Below are 15,274 nucleotides of genomic sequence, written 5' to 3' on the forward strand. Positions count from 1 at the left end.
TTTTTTCGTGCCAAAGACGCCTTACTATACATGGTTGTTCTTTTTCGGTGAAAAACAATTACTGTACGTGGCCAGTTTTTTGGGCAAAAAAAAGACCCAGTCACACATGGTGTTGTGGTACACACATCTGATTCGTTGGCTGGTAGCATGGGATCAATCTCCACCAGGTGACATCGGAAAATCCAACACCAAACCTTCATAGACGGCATCGTATCTGACCAAAACGCGCTGCCAGTCACCGGTGGTGTAGAGGTATACACGCCGGCTTTCGGTCCAGGCAATGCGGGTTCAAACCCAGCTCAGTATTGTGTGAAAAGACACTGAACACTTTTCCTGCAAACCCTCCGGAGTGCATGTCAGATACGCCTATAGTGCAGAGCAAGTCACAGTCACTGGTAGTGTAGAGGTATACCCGCCGGCTTTCCACCCAAGCAGCGCGGGTTCAAACCCCGTCCAGTGACAAGTGAAAATACATCAAACACTTACCTTTTCCTGGAAACTCACAAAAAAAAAAAAGCATGTCAAATACGCTTATAGTGCAATGCAAATCACATTCACTGGTGGTTTAGAGGTCTACATGCTGGCTTTCGGTCCAGACAATGCGGGTTCAAACCCCGCTCAGTGATGTGTTAAAATACACTTAACACTGTACATGGTCATTTCTTTTAGCTACATCGCCTTAGTATACATGGTTGTTTTTTTGTGTTAAAAACGCCTTACTATACATGGCCGTTTTTTTTGGCTCAAAAAGCCTTTGTTTTCATGGTCGTTTTTTTCGTGCTAAAAACGCCTTACTATACTATGTCGTTTTTTTCGGCTAAAAACGCCTTCCTATACTGTCGTTTTTTTCGTGCCAAAAACGCCTTACTATACTATGTCGTTTTTTTCGGCTAAAAACGCCTTCCTATACTGTCGTTTTTTTCGTGCCAAAAACGCCTTACTATACTATGTCGTTTTTTTCGGCTAAAAACGCCTTCCTATACTGTCGTTTTTTTCGTGCCAAAAACGCCTTACTATACTATGTCGTTTTTTTCGGCTAAAAACGCCTTCCTATACTGTCGTTTTTTTCGTGCCAAAAACGCCTTACTATACTATGTCGTTTTTTTCGGCTAAAAACGCCTTCCTATACTGTCGTTTTTTTCGTGCCAAAAACGCCTTACTATACTATGTCGTTTTTTTCGGCTAAAAACGCCTTCCTATACTGTCGTTTTTTTCGTGCCAAAAACGCCTTACTATACTATGTCGTTTTTTTCGGCTAAAAACGCCTTCCTATACTGTCGTTTTTTTCGTGCCAAAAACGCCTTACTATACTATGTCGTTTTTTTCGGCTAAAAACGCCTTCCTATACTGTCGTTTTTTTCGTGCCAAAAACGCCTTACTATACTATGTCGTTTTTTTCGGCTAAAAACGCCTTCCTATACTGTCGTTTTTTTCGTGCCAAAAACGCCTTACTATACTATGTCGTTTTTTTCGGCTAAAAACGCCTTCCTATACTGTCGTTTTTTTCGTGCCAAAAACGCCTTACTATACTATGTCGTTTTTTTCGGCTAAAAACGCCTTCCTATACTGTCGTTTTTTTCGTGCCAAAAACGCCTTACTATACTATGTCGTTTTTTTCGGCTAAAAACGCCTTCCTATACTGTCGTTTTTTTCGTGCCAAAAACGCCTTACTATACTATGTCGTTTTTTTCGGCTAAAAACGCCTTCCTATACTGTCGTTTTTTTCGTGCCAAAAACGCCTTACTATACTATGTCGTTTTTTTCGGCTAAAAACGCCTTCCTATACTGTCGTTTTTTTCGTGCCAAAAACGCCTTACTATACTATGTCGTTTTTTTCGGCTAAAAACGCCTTCCTATACTGTCGTTTTTTTCGTGCCAAAAACGCCTTACTATACTATGTCGTTTTTTTCGGCTAAAAACGCCTTCCTATACTGTCGTTTTTTTCGTGCCAAAAACGCCTTACTATACTATGTCGTTTTTTTCGGCTAAAAACGCCTTCCTATACTGTCGTTTTTTTCGTGCCAAAAACGCCTTACTATACTATGTCGTTTTTTTCGGCTAAAAACGCCTTCCTATACTGTCGTTTTTTTCGTGCCAAAAACGCCTTACTATACTATGTCGTTTTTTTCGGCTAAAAACGCCTTCCTATACTGTCGTTTTTTTCGTGCCAAAAACGCCTTACTATACTATGTCGTTTTTTTCGGCTAAAAACGCCTTCCTATACTGTCGTTTTTTTCGTGCCAAAAACGCCTTACTATACTATGTCGTTTTTTTCGGCTAAAAACGCCTTCCTATACTGTCGTTTTTTTCGTGCCAAAAACGCCTTACTATACTATGTCGTTTTTTTCGGCTAAAAACGCCTTCCTATACTGTCGTTTTTTTCGTGCCAAAAACGCCTTACTATACTATGTCGTTTTTTTCGGCTAAAAACGCCTTACTATACTATGTCATTTTTTTCGTGCCAAAAACGGCAGACTATATATAGTGTCGTTTTTTTCGTGCCAGAAACGCCTTACTATACTGCCAGAATCGAACCCTACACCTCTGCGTTGTGAGAGTGACGCGATAACCAGTTCATCACCAGGCCACACTGCTAACCTCACACCTCATTCGCAATTTTTTTTGGGGGGGGGGGGGGGTTCAGGACGTGAGGTGGTGTCATACTGTGCAAGTCAGTGTACCTACTGCGTGAGTCTGCGTGGCATCATTCAGACCATTTTTCTGCCTGTGGAAGCAAATACTGACAACACATTCAGAGGCTTTCAATGAAATCATGTTTTGCCAATGACACAATCATTTATTGTCTAAGTGTACTCATGTGCATTCCAAGTTTACATTTCTGAACATCAATAAGCATGACCAGTATCTGTGTCACCTGTCGCTTATTTTACGTCAAGTAAGGCGATGATCGTGAAAAGAACCCCTCTCCTTCACACTTCCAGCTATTGGTACTGTACAACAAAGAGTGTTTGCGAGATGATTTCATGATTAACACATTGGCCGGCTGTCTTTTCACTTTAAAATGTTACTTATTGAAGCATGGCGGTTAAGTAAGTGAACACCAAATATGACGCGGTGATAATTCATGCAAAAATAGCACAAAGCAGACAGGCTGAACTGGTACATATTTGCAACCTTGATTTTTTTTTTTCTCTTTCACAAAACATTCAGTGAACATTTCATTATTTTGACAAAGCATACAAATAGCAAAAGCTACAAGAGGATACAAAAATAGTTTTTCCCCCCCTCAATCAAAATTCTAACAGGTAAGTGCAACTTTGCCAGAAATACAGTTGTGGTTATAAACTTGACCAAAAAAAAAAAAAAAAAAAACACTTTTTTTTTTTTTTTTAACATAACCTCCAATTTTTTACCCTTTTTGTTGGAGAGTGACAAACTGAAAAAAAGTATTGTCAAGCTGAATTAAAGTTTTGATGGAAATTACTTGGTGGTTTTGTTTTCTGTTGGTCACTGACGGGTTGAGCTGTCTGCTACCGTGCCTCACTTGGTACGCCAGTGTTGACCTTGAACGGTAGGCTCCCGTTTGGCATCCTTTCAACTGCCGGTAAAACTAGTCTGGCTCCCCTTGCTGTATTGCATTTAAAACTCCTGCCGCGGCCATTAGGACGGATATTTTCGGCCAGACAATGTCTACCTATGCCATTGAATGAGTCATAATTGAGATCTATGTATGCTGGAATTAATGAGGACGCCCTCTGCTGGCCATTAGGACAATCCGACAGGCACTTTGAATACTGGCTTTGGTCGGGAATCTCCATCCACACTTTTGTACGACCCCAAAGAAATAATGTTCTGACGTGTGTTAATCCTGCCTGTTCTTTTGATGTGCCATTTTAACCACAACCAATCGAATGTCGCGCAAGCACATTTTGTGGGTTCTGTCAATCTTGCCTTGGGCTCAGGACACAGGCAGGCGCAATTTAAAAAAATAAACAAATAAATAATTCATCGCCATTTCCTCTAGTTTGTGTATCTGGTCCCATACTTTTTTTTTTTTGTGAACATAGAAATTGATCATCTACTTTGTAAACTGGTCTGAATAATTAGTTAAGGCAAATGTTGGAGACATCCAGCGCCCTTTTATTCCCTTTATCCAAAAAGCAGGATTTAAGGCACTACCTTCGGATGAAGTTTTCAACGTCGAGAGGGCCCTAATGGTATGTCCTTTAGCAATAAACACGAAAGAGCACAGCAACAGAAAAGATCAATCAGGCTAACTAAGGAGGCGGCTCAAAATAAAAAGGATCGAGATGGCACCGGCATGGACCAATTTGGTACACAAATGTGAGTTAAGTAAACAGCAAGTTGTTTTTGTCTCTTTTCCATTGCTGAAATTCAATTATCTTTTCACAATTGAGCCAGTTGCCACCTAACTGAGTACGGGCGGTACTTATAGGCCTTGATGCGGTAAGGCAATAAATACAGTACTGCACGAGTTAACATTTTTGAAAGATGTAAAATCGTTGTGCAAAGAAAATCATGAGCTTCTACATTCAAATGACTGAATTTCAAAACATCTCATCACAGTCTTTTTTTTTTTTTAATTCTTACTCTAACCAACTTTTAGGCAAAGTGATAGAAATCATGGCATGTGAATGCGTTTCAAAGCCAAGACGTGACTGGATGGCTACGGGGCATCACCTCTGGTCGTGCAGCTATCGGAGGAGGCGCTGGTGGAATCCTCGTGCTTGGCAGGAACATCCTGCTGCTCCGAGGACTCCTGCTGCGGAGCCCTGCTAGGTAGCCGGGAGCTGTGCATGATGTGGGCATCCAACATCTCCAGCAGCAAGTCATACAAAGGCACCATGTTCTTCATTTTCATGCAGTGGAGATGATCCATGCCCTTGTTGCTGCTCATGGAAAAAGAAAGAATAAAATTAGGATTTATTATTATTATTGGGAAGATGTATATCTGGCTCTTGAAGTGGTATCGGTGTTGTAGTATCAGGATATATTTATAAGGGCAAGCGCCTGTACGAATACAACTACAGTACATCTCAGATGTCGAATCCCTCACCTGACGTGTCGGATATGCGAGAGCAGCATGAGTAAGTGGGCCAAGCGGGTGTACTGCTGGCGGAACGTGAGGCCCGTTTTGGCGATGGCCCACACGAGGGCGTCGGTCACGGTGTCGAGAAGGCGCAGCAGCTTGGAGCGGCTCTGCAGCTCATCGTTGCCCTCAGAAGAGGCGAGGCACATGTCTGCAAACGAAACAACAACAAAAAAAAAACACGTGAGAGGGGAAGGATCTTTCTGAATGGATGCTTTGTCCATTTGCAAGATCATTCCGAAAGGTATGACGAAGCTGCTGGCCACATCTCATGTTCAGACTCGCACAGGTGACGTCTGGAGTCCGCCACAACATCACTGATAAGATTTGAGGACTGCTGGTTTAAATATAGAGCAGTGAAAAGGGATATGCACGATTTGACCTTGATCACCAGAGTGCTGATAAGTAACAAGAACTCATGTCAACTTGAACAGCAAAACCCACAGACATCTTGGAGTGGATCTCATTGAAAATTGAATCGAGCCCTCGGAACATCGAAAGGGCCGATGACAAATGCAACTAAGAGCGCGCTGAAAAGAAAATCACAACCTTGTTTGGGGTTTTTTTTTTCTGCTGTCATTCAAAATGAAGAGTGGTATTGCTTAAAGACACCAAAAAAAGTCTCTCTTCATATTTGGCCGAGAGAAAGTAGCAGTCTTCCTTTTTCACCTGATTTGAACCCGAGTACTGAAGGTTAAATAAAGACTGTCTTCTCTGCAGGTTCAAATCGCAGCGTATTTTGATGTCCGCATAGAGATTCTTTCAAAGTCCGACATCTGTTTTTGGTCTCCATCGGGCCCTGCGGGAACACTTTCGTCCTTTCAGCGGCTAAATACATCAGAGGGTCTTCAGTCAGCCAGCCAGTAGCTTTCGGCACTGTTCACCGACTCACGCAGAGTGAGAACTTGAGCATTTTGAGCGTTTTCAGCTCCGAACACTAAAGTCAAGGGATAATGGTGCAAAATGTTTTGCACTTTTGATCAAAGAATATTCATGTCAAAGAATTTTAATGATCATTCACAACCTGGAAGGAACTGGAGGTTTTTTTTTCTCCTTGCAAGACTTTACACGAGCAGCACTGAAGCACATTCAACAGTAACTGCAAAGTGAAAACGGCCCGTTTAATGACTTCTCTGGGCCTGTAAAATAAGATGTTGAAACCACGAATCTCATAAAATGTGACTTTTGATAGATTGTTTTCCATAAAAAAAGTCTTTGCAGAAAACTCTTTTTCATTCAGAAGTTCTATAAATGTCTCTGTTGCAAGAGCTGGATTTCACGTGATTAAAAATTGACTTTTTATTGTTTGTATACAAATAGTTGGGTCACTGGCTCGCCTTCCAAGTCATCGAGGGTAAAATTAAACAACCGCATAAATCTTTTATGTGCCTATTTCTGAAAATGCGGCTCTGAGCGAGCGGTGCTGCACTGCTGTTGCACTCTTACGCAGCGGGGGCAAATTTACATAATAACTGCCCCCGTTTCCCAGCCCATGACATGATCAGCTGGGCAAAGATCCAAAGCCACTTTCAAGCAATTGTCTGAAAGACTAAGCCATCATAGAGCAAATACGAACACTCCCAATGGAAGAAGCTCCCCACGGCTCCTGTAAAAATCTTCAGGCCCTTCTTTATAACATTTCTTTTTATCTCAGTATATTCTATGCGCACATTTTAACCCCAAACTTTTTTTTTTTTTTTTAATCAGCTCCATGAAGACCGACATTGTTCATGTGCTCGGCTGATCCTCCAAAAGCTCTGTCAAAGGAGCAACGGAAAGAGCCATTCAAATTGGTCCAGATATATTCATTAAATCAGATGTCTTTTGGGGGAGGGAGGGAGATAATGCTACGTGTGCTCTGCAGAGCTCCGGTAACACGAATTCATTTTATTTTCTGACTCACGGTTATTACACAAATGATGAGACATGATGAAAGCTGTGCTGGAGGAGAAAAAACACGAACCCCGTTCAACTGTGCGAGTAGCTCAAAGGAAGACAGCCCAGCACAGCACTGCCCGACTGATTGCCACAAACGCAGTGTCCTGTTGTAACTGGACCACATCATCCGCAACAACGTTAGGCAAGGGTACGGCTAGACACACATGCAGCAGCGGCGGCAGTGCGTGTCTGTCTTTGTGTTGACTCACTGGAGTTAAGGAGGATCATGGCCTTGAGGCAGACAAACTCCTCCCTCTGCAGCTTGAGTTCTCTCACCCTGGATGTGGCGGCTACGAGCATGTCAAAGATCTCCGCGAAGCCCTGGACGCAGCTGCCCTCTTCCCTGCCACACAAATACAACCGTTGTTATTTCCTCTTCAGGACAGAAAACTTCCACGGAGAAACTGAAAGGAGAATAGTTGAGTGAATGCAGAGCAAGTCAAGCATTTGCGTTAATGTTACGAGGAGTCACGGTGGATCCTTTGTTCAACCATTGTTACAGCAGAATATTTGGCTGTTTTTTTTAACAAAAACTAATGCCAACTATTTTCTTCTCAGTACTGCAATTGCCCACCTCTCTCCTCTCTTTCTTTTTTACTGTACAGTATACAGCAAACTTGCCTTTTTTTTTTAATTCAAACCGTATTAACCAGTGTGATCAGCCTGCAATTCATCGCTTTCTTTGCAAACATGACTGGCTCAATTTCTGAAGGAATTGCAATTTTTTTTTCGGTTGATTTAGATTTCTACCCTCAAGCCATATTAAGCCCGTTTTTTTGGGAGCTGGAATACTCAATCAGCAGCTCGCGGTAAGATATTTTCAGAGCCATGATATTATATTCAAATATGGGATGCCAAACTGGATGATATTGCTTGTGAAATGAATCGAAAGCCTATCACAGAATCTCATATCAGTCACCGGATAAACAACATCCCCTGGTGAACAAGGGAATGGGATTAGAGCAACCGCATCGTCAACATTTTTTTATCCCCCCCCCCCACAACCTCTTCAGTGATAAAGGTTGGAATCTGAACCTATTTCAATGAATTCTTTGTGAGACCACAACGTTGTCAGGTGTTGAAGTCAGGATAAGAAATCGAGTACCTGCTCAGACTGAGGTCAGGAGAGAAGATGAGTTTCCCCGGGTGGTTGACCGACCTCCACATCAGTCCTATCATTAGCACCTCCAGCCAACAGCACTCCAACATGTGCACCTGGTCCAGAAGACTGAGCTCCACAAACCCTGAAGAGGTCACAGTGTGGGATGTGTGCAATGCTTAGCGCTGACATGTCAAACATCTTTGCTTTTTTTTCTTTCTTTTTTTTTTTTGCTTGGTCAAGCACCACAATGGATCTGTATTTTTTTTTTTTTTAAATCTTGGAACAGTTTTTCTGGGCAAAAGAAGAGTTTGATGTACTTCCTCAGGTGATTATTTGTCAGAAACGCGGTTGGACTTTCAGATGGATAGACAAAAGAGAACAACAGTAAATGACAACAATGATCATTGGAGTTGGATTTTTTTTTTTTTTTTTTTTTTGCACACATGGACCAGGAAGGCAGCGCTACACCCAATGAGGAAAGCATATAGAATCAAGTCGAGACAGGAGATCGGACAGGGCGGCGCAAGGCAAGAACAGGACAGGCAGGGTCCGATCTAAAGGTTGGCTGTGATGACTTGACAGAGTGCCATCAAGACCCAGTTTGCTTGCATTAGCTCTCATATTAGTCATGACTGTGCCCTCTTTGTATGAAAATGATACATTTTCCATCATGACTGTGACCTATAACCCTTAACGCATACCTGGGATCTTCTTGGCCCAGCTGATCATGTGAACCAGCTCCTTATCAGCGAGGTTGGTCAGAGACATCATGACGTTGGCTTCGGTGAGCGGCCTCCTCATATCCTTCATCAGGTAGATTTCGGGCGGCTCCGCCTCCATTATTCGCTGGATTAGCTGCTCCGGGGTCAACGCGGGCGGGTGGAGCTCGGAAACAGCCGGCGGTTCGGTTAACGCCTTGGCTCCGTGAGTCTTGCTGTGTGAGGACAAACTCACTCGCCGCCTCTGCTGGTTCCGGTAGTTTCCACGCTCCTTGCGCATGCCTGAGCCAACAGACACAAGATGGGGCGGAAAAAAAAAAATGCAGGAGAAGAAAGAATGGCGATGATCATAAAGGGAGTGATCGGTTAGCGATATGCTGTGGTCACTCATTAGCCTAGCAGAGTCCTCACGACAGCACGGTGAAATATGACCATATTGTGGTTAGACAGATTATTGCAAAGTTTTCTTTTTTTTGTCTACAGTTTTATAAGGTTTTATATTGAGTCCGGATTTAGAGTTGTGCAATTTCAGGGCAGTACAATGTTGTGCCAAAACATGCCGCAAAGCCTCTCATTTCTTGACAAAAGCGTGCATACAGGCGATAAGGAATATTTGAAAAGGTGTATTTTAGTGAGTGTTTAAAAGTGTTGATAGCATGTGGGAGGACTTTTTTAAATCTCATTTTAGTTTTTTTTAATTACCGTATTTTCCGCACTAAAAGGCGCACTGGATTATGAGGCGCACCTTCAATGAATGGCCTATTTTGAAAATTTTTTCATATATTGGACGCACTGGATTATAAAACGCAATCTACAGTGCATCCACTTGATGGAGCTACACTCCTTCCGCTCGACTCGAGAGCCGTTCATGACCGCCTCTGAAAAACGTAAATTAACGATTCCTTCAATGAAACTACGAAAATTGTAAACGCATCAAAACAGAAAATCAAGCGCGGAAATCTCAAAATAAATTCTATAGCCCCCCTACTGAATTTATTTTGGCATTTCCTTCAACGTAGTTCCAACAGAACAATCAGATGTCAGTAAAATATAGGAGACAGGACTGTCTCAGAAGTGTTTATTTATTCATTTGTTGTGTACTGTATTCACAAACGAGAAAGTCACAAAATAAATTCTGTAGCCCCCCTCCTACAAAATTTATTTTGTGATTTCCTTACTTGATTTTCTGTTTTGATGCATTATTTTCAATTTTCGTACTTTCATTGAAAGAATCGTTAATTTACGTTTTTCGGAGGCGGTTATGAACGCCTCTCACGTCGAACGGAAGAAGCCACGGAGACGGACAAAGACGTACCTGCATTTGTTGAGACTGTGAAAACCATTAATAAAGTGTGCGTTTTTAAAAAAACGACACCACAGCACTCCTTTTATCGGAGCTGCAACAAAAAGTGATTTAATAAAGCAGCGACACAGTTCACTGAACCAACAGCAAGTTATAATATTGTAAGCATGTCTCCAGCAAGGAGCCCTCTTCAGTCGACATATTACCGTCATGACCATACACAAGGCGCAACGGATTTTAAGGCGTGCTGTGAGCTTTGAAGAAAATGGAAGACATTTAGTTCACTGGGTGCCATTTGAAACCTCGGAACCTAACATCATATGTTGTAAACCAAAGACCACCCCGTAGAGGACTTTGAAGGATGGCTCACCACATTTGGTCATGCCAGCTTCGTAGCATTTGCGGAGGCGGCACGCCTGGCAGCTCTTGCGACGGTTCTTGTCTATGGTGCACTGATTGGTTGCCGGGCAGATGTAGTCATTGTGGCCTGAATCAAAGATGACAGGACAGATGAAAGTCAAGATAAAAGGTAAGCAAGGACAAATTCAAAGCAACACCATCCTTGCAGACTCTGCGTATACTGCAGCTTGTGGAAGAGGAACTCAAATCCCAGGGCAAATTAACAAAAGTAAATGTTTAAAAAAAAAAATCAGGATGCGACATTGACTAAGACACGTTTCCGTTTGCCTCACCTTGAATGCTCCTCTTGAAGAAGGCCTTACACCCTTCACAAGACCAGACGCCATAATGGTAGCCAGAGGCATAATCCTGGCAAACGGCACAGAAGTGGAGGTCTGCTTTCCCACCCGATGACACCACCAGCTCCTCGCTCTCGTGGGAGCGCCTGCGCTTGCTAACAAACACGTGTGTCAGTCAAGGTTTATGGTGGTGTACACTAGACAGGCGAGCGCGTGTGTGTGTGTGTGTGTGTTCATTTGGTCGAACGTGTCAACCAGTAACGTGCGCTATTGATTTGACTTTTGACCGCATGAGAATCGATAAGGCACAAGCTCAGATGCGATCCAGTGACACAAAACAAACAGCAGAATCGACCCGTGAACATGCGGCGATTTGACTTTGGACCCTCGCATCTTAAATCCAGATCAGCGTTCAAAACGGACATTCTTCATGGTCTGATACGGCGCAAGAAAGTTGAAGCACACCGACTGAAACTGGAGAGACCAGCAGAGAACTGACCCTGAACATGTAATACACGTGCTCTTGTTTTGGCATGGTGCAAATCTCTTAAAGATTGGTGGGAAATTGTGACAGGAAGCGAGATGATAAGAAACGTGTCGACCTATGACCCCCATAAAAAAGTTGAAACGCACGACCTGAAGTGACAATGAACAATTATTTTGAGCTTCCTCAAGCATCCCGAACTGTCTGTGGTTCAACATTAGTCGGGTTCCACTTCGTACTCAAACGGAATTCAATCATCTTATGGGTGAGGATTGTGACACAAGTGGTGTCAAGATTTTCGGATTGGATTCCGTTCTTGCTCTGGTTCTGATTGATTGAAACATTGGGATGTTTCCAGAGCTGACAAAGTGCAACTGCAGATTGGACCTTGGACACCGGCTATCTCAATCACGTTCGAACGGATACTACCTCCGTATCGAATCAATGATCAAAAGTCAAAATATTTTCTCACTCCAAAACGGTGCGATGAACAACAAGGTCTGAGCCACAAATGATCTCATCTCAGTCAATTGGAGCGAAAATGATGCGTCTACCACAAACAATGCATCTTTGTTCATGTGTTTGTATCTAAGCCACTGGAAGCTCCCGGTTTAGTTCCTCTTGCGAAAACCCGAGTCCCGGTTCGATGAGGAAAAAGCTACGCGAGTGCTCAAAGCGCTTTAACGCTGCCTCCATCGCACAGCATCAATAAAAGAAGATCTGTCACAGCAGCAGGAAAGAGCAATAGTCGCCCCCCCCCCCCCCAAAAAAAAGTGATGCAAGGTCCTACCTGGCAGTCAACTCGCAGCCCCCAGGAGACAGCTCCGCCCACGGACTCTGGATAGGCTGACTCTGCTGAGGGCGTGCCTGGGAGGGATGCAGCGGTCCGGGCGGGCCCATGTGGCCCTGGCTGGGCCAGAATAAGGAGGGCCTTAGGGACTGGTGCACAGGCGAGCAGTCTGAAAGTCCCGACCCAGTGTAGAAGATAGTTGGACTGTAGAAAGGGATGGTGGTAAAGTCATGGCTGAGGTCGGTGTAAGGGGAGGGGATACAGATGGGCTGGCTGGTTTCGAGGGACAGACCCGGGGAGGAGGCGCTGTGGATGGGGGAGAGGACGCGACAGCCCAGTCGACTGGAGTCCACCTCCTGGAGCTGAAGGAGGGGCTGAGCCTTGTCTGTGGCCATCGCTAGCGCAAGGATGTCTCTCTAAGGCTGGGCGTCCGACATCGTCCATGTAGGATGGCACGGTGTTGGATACGAGACGACTTTGCGACTGTAAGAATGCCAAGCCCCTTAACCTTGACTTAACTGTGAACTTCCAGTGTTAGGATGTGTCCTATGCACGACCGAGATGTCGAGAATCTCGGGTGAATATTCCAAAATATCCCGGAATTAAGAGAAGGGGTGTCTGGTCTACGCCAATGAAAGGACAATGTTGAGTGGTTAGAACGGCCATGGGGACTCACTGAGGCAGACAGGACATCCCTGCAAGACAAACAAAAATGGACCAAAAAAAAAAAAAAAAAAAAAAGCCATGAGAGCGCATCGTGGCAGATCATGATGATGTCACAGCAGAGTTGACCTTTTGGATATGTCTCTCACTCTCGGACGCTAAACAATAATAACATTTCTCATTGCTTTACGTATGCCCAAACACTATTTGCACAAGCTGTCAAATATAAACGGCATATTTCTTAATGGCTTATCACTGTTGACAATCGAGCACACACAAAACTGCACCTTATTTGTTGAAGCCCACTCCAGCTCGGACTTTTCCTTCGTACATCGAGTTGTTTCTTTGTTAAATCCGATTCCGAGCTTTTGTGAGGGAGGAACTTGAAAGTAAGAAAAGGGATTCCTAAGTGTAAGCACTTTGTATTTTTTTTTTAACAGTGAATAAGACAATAAAGCCCTGTTCCATTTTCCATTAAATACACTTTGAGTTCTCTCATTAAAAAAAAAGGTTACAGTCTCCAGGACAAACTTAATAGGGTCCTCCTTAGCCTCCTTTCGAACTTCTCATGGGAATCAATTGTTTTTTTCCCCCTAAACACAATAAACATGCAAAGCAACGCCTAAACTTTTGCTGTTCTTCGTGCACAGCCGAGAGAAAATATTCTTCGAGGTGAAAATCTTTTCAATTTATTTTCTCCGGTGCCTGTCGTCATTAGGGGGATGAGTAAGCTGGAGTCTGCCTGAACTGGTGGCCAGCCAATACATGTTACACACACAAAAAAAAAAAAAAAAAAAAAAAAAAGCAATGCCAACTACTAGTTCGTCTTACTGCCCTAATTTCTCTCATTACAATTCCAAACAAAAGCCTGTGAGCCGACGGAATTTTAGTAATTAGTCTTATTCATACCACTAATATTGAAAGTTGTCATTTTCACTTTTTTTTTTATTTAAAACGCTTTGGCAACAGAACTATTTTTTGTATCTTCAAAATTCAAATCCATTTCATAGCCACATGCAATCTTCGCAAAGTTAGTTGTTAAAGGTCAATAATAATAAGAATAATAATTACCATCATCATCATCGTGGCCACCCGCTGTGCCATTTCTGCTCTAAAAATCTTGCGTTTGCCCGCTATTTTGCATATTTGCAGCGTGTAGGAAATGTTAGCCAGAATGGGAAATATGATTACAAATGCACTTTCGGCAGACGCCCATTAGATCAATAGGCAACACACACACACACACACACACACACACACACACACACACACACACACACACACAGAGGTCGGATCCCAGGAAAGTACAAGACGTGTTGCTTTGCTTTTACAACATCTGATACAGCGCACCCAGCGGAGTTAATCATTCCTGGGTGCCAGCCGTCTCATCTTCACTCACAGTTGGAGAACATTCTTTGCTCCTTTTTGGCATCGCTTTCATTTATTGTCAGTTTGTTCGGACGTGAGTGAGGGTTAACCATGCACTAAAGGAGTGAGTGATCTATCCAGTACGAACTTCACGCCATGTCGGTATCGTCATCTGTTGAACGGTCGGAATCTATTATACATTGACGTTGGAATTAAACAAGACAACGTTCCCAGAACACAGCGACCCTGTGATGTGATCACTGATTAGTAGTAAGGAACACTTATTCAAAGTTGCAACAACTAAACTTGACAATGGGAAACACATTTAACCACCCTACGGTTTTGGGTGCCAAGTATATTATCTACTCCTTTTAAAAAATAAAAAATAAATAAATAAAAAATTAAATCCCTGCAGTTTCATCCCCTGCTCTGCATGAGTGAAATCATAAATACTGGCCGGGGGTGAATGCTGGCGAGCGTATGCCAACGTTGGCGTACTGCGCAAGACTGTGGTGAGAAACTGGGATGGAATGCTCAGCCATCCCAATTTATTTTCATGCGTAGAAGTCAAAGCACTGAGGCTGAATTTTAGGTATTGCGTTCAAGTTATTGTTCAGGATTCATGACAGCGTTTTCAGTCGCTCAGACAAAAATTGTTTGTCCGTTCAAAGTTTCAAAAGTTTTTGAAAATGATCCAATGATGGTCGACGGACAGACCGAAGGGAGTCAGGTCAAGTGCGCTGTCGGGGGAGTTCAACTTTACCTCAGTCACCTGGGGGTTGATCAAGTCTCACCAGACTTCTAAAGTCAGGTAACAACCCAAAGTTAAAGACACGGGGATGCACGCTCGGTTTGAAGTTTAACAACGCCGACTCGCAGCTCACTAGTTTGGTTAGTTTAGTTCTGGGTACGATTCAAGAGGCATGGTAATTCAACACCAAGGCTTTTCACTTGGATCGACTCTACTGTGCGCAAACGATAAGTGGACCAAAAAAAAATAAAACAATGTTACTGTCTTCTTCCATTAAGTTTTCTATAAACTTAAGTCTGTATCCAACTAAGTGACTACTAAACCAGATGAGTCACACTCGGAAAACAGCAAAATAAAAAATAAAAATGTAAAAAAAAAAAAAAAAAA

The 15,274-nt window shown here is 43.0% G+C and overlaps 1 protein-coding gene across 4 annotated transcripts in view; it reads right to left on the minus strand.

The window, feature by feature from the left end:
• Positions 1-2,776: 2,776 nt before the first annotated feature.
• The window catches only part of esr2a (estrogen receptor 2a), a 16,542-nt gene continuing 4,044 nt past the window's right edge, over positions 2,777-15,274 (minus strand). Inside the window, exons 2-10 of one of the 4 annotated variants that reach the window (XM_019870759.1) lie at positions 12,398-12,800; positions 12,106-12,309; positions 10,826-10,986; positions 10,504-10,620; positions 8,813-9,112; positions 8,115-8,253; positions 7,219-7,352; positions 5,039-5,222; positions 2,777-4,871 (exon numbers count right to left, since the gene is read on the minus strand). In XM_019870759.1, the coding sequence (XP_019726318.1) occupies positions 4,649-4,871; positions 5,039-5,222; positions 7,219-7,352; positions 8,115-8,253; positions 8,813-9,112; positions 10,504-10,620; positions 10,826-10,986; positions 12,106-12,309; positions 12,398-12,549 (1,614 nt within the window). In that variant the 5' untranslated portion in view covers positions 12,550-12,800 and the 3' untranslated portion in view covers positions 2,777-4,648. Of the gene's footprint in view, positions 4,872-5,038; positions 5,223-7,218; positions 7,353-8,114; positions 8,254-8,812; positions 9,113-10,503; positions 10,621-10,825; positions 10,987-12,105; positions 12,801-13,055; positions 13,151-15,274 lie in introns of all 4 variants that reach the window. The other 3 variants (XM_019870757.1, XM_019870758.1, XM_019870756.1) reach the window with 3 other exon arrangements.

The sequence above is a fragment of the Hippocampus comes genome, unplaced genomic scaffold (genome assembly GCF_001891065.2).
Source record: "Hippocampus comes isolate QL1 unplaced genomic scaffold, H_comes_QL1_v1.1 scaffold243, whole genome shotgun sequence".
Lineage (NCBI taxonomy): Eukaryota > Metazoa > Chordata > Actinopteri > Syngnathiformes > Syngnathidae > Hippocampus > Hippocampus comes.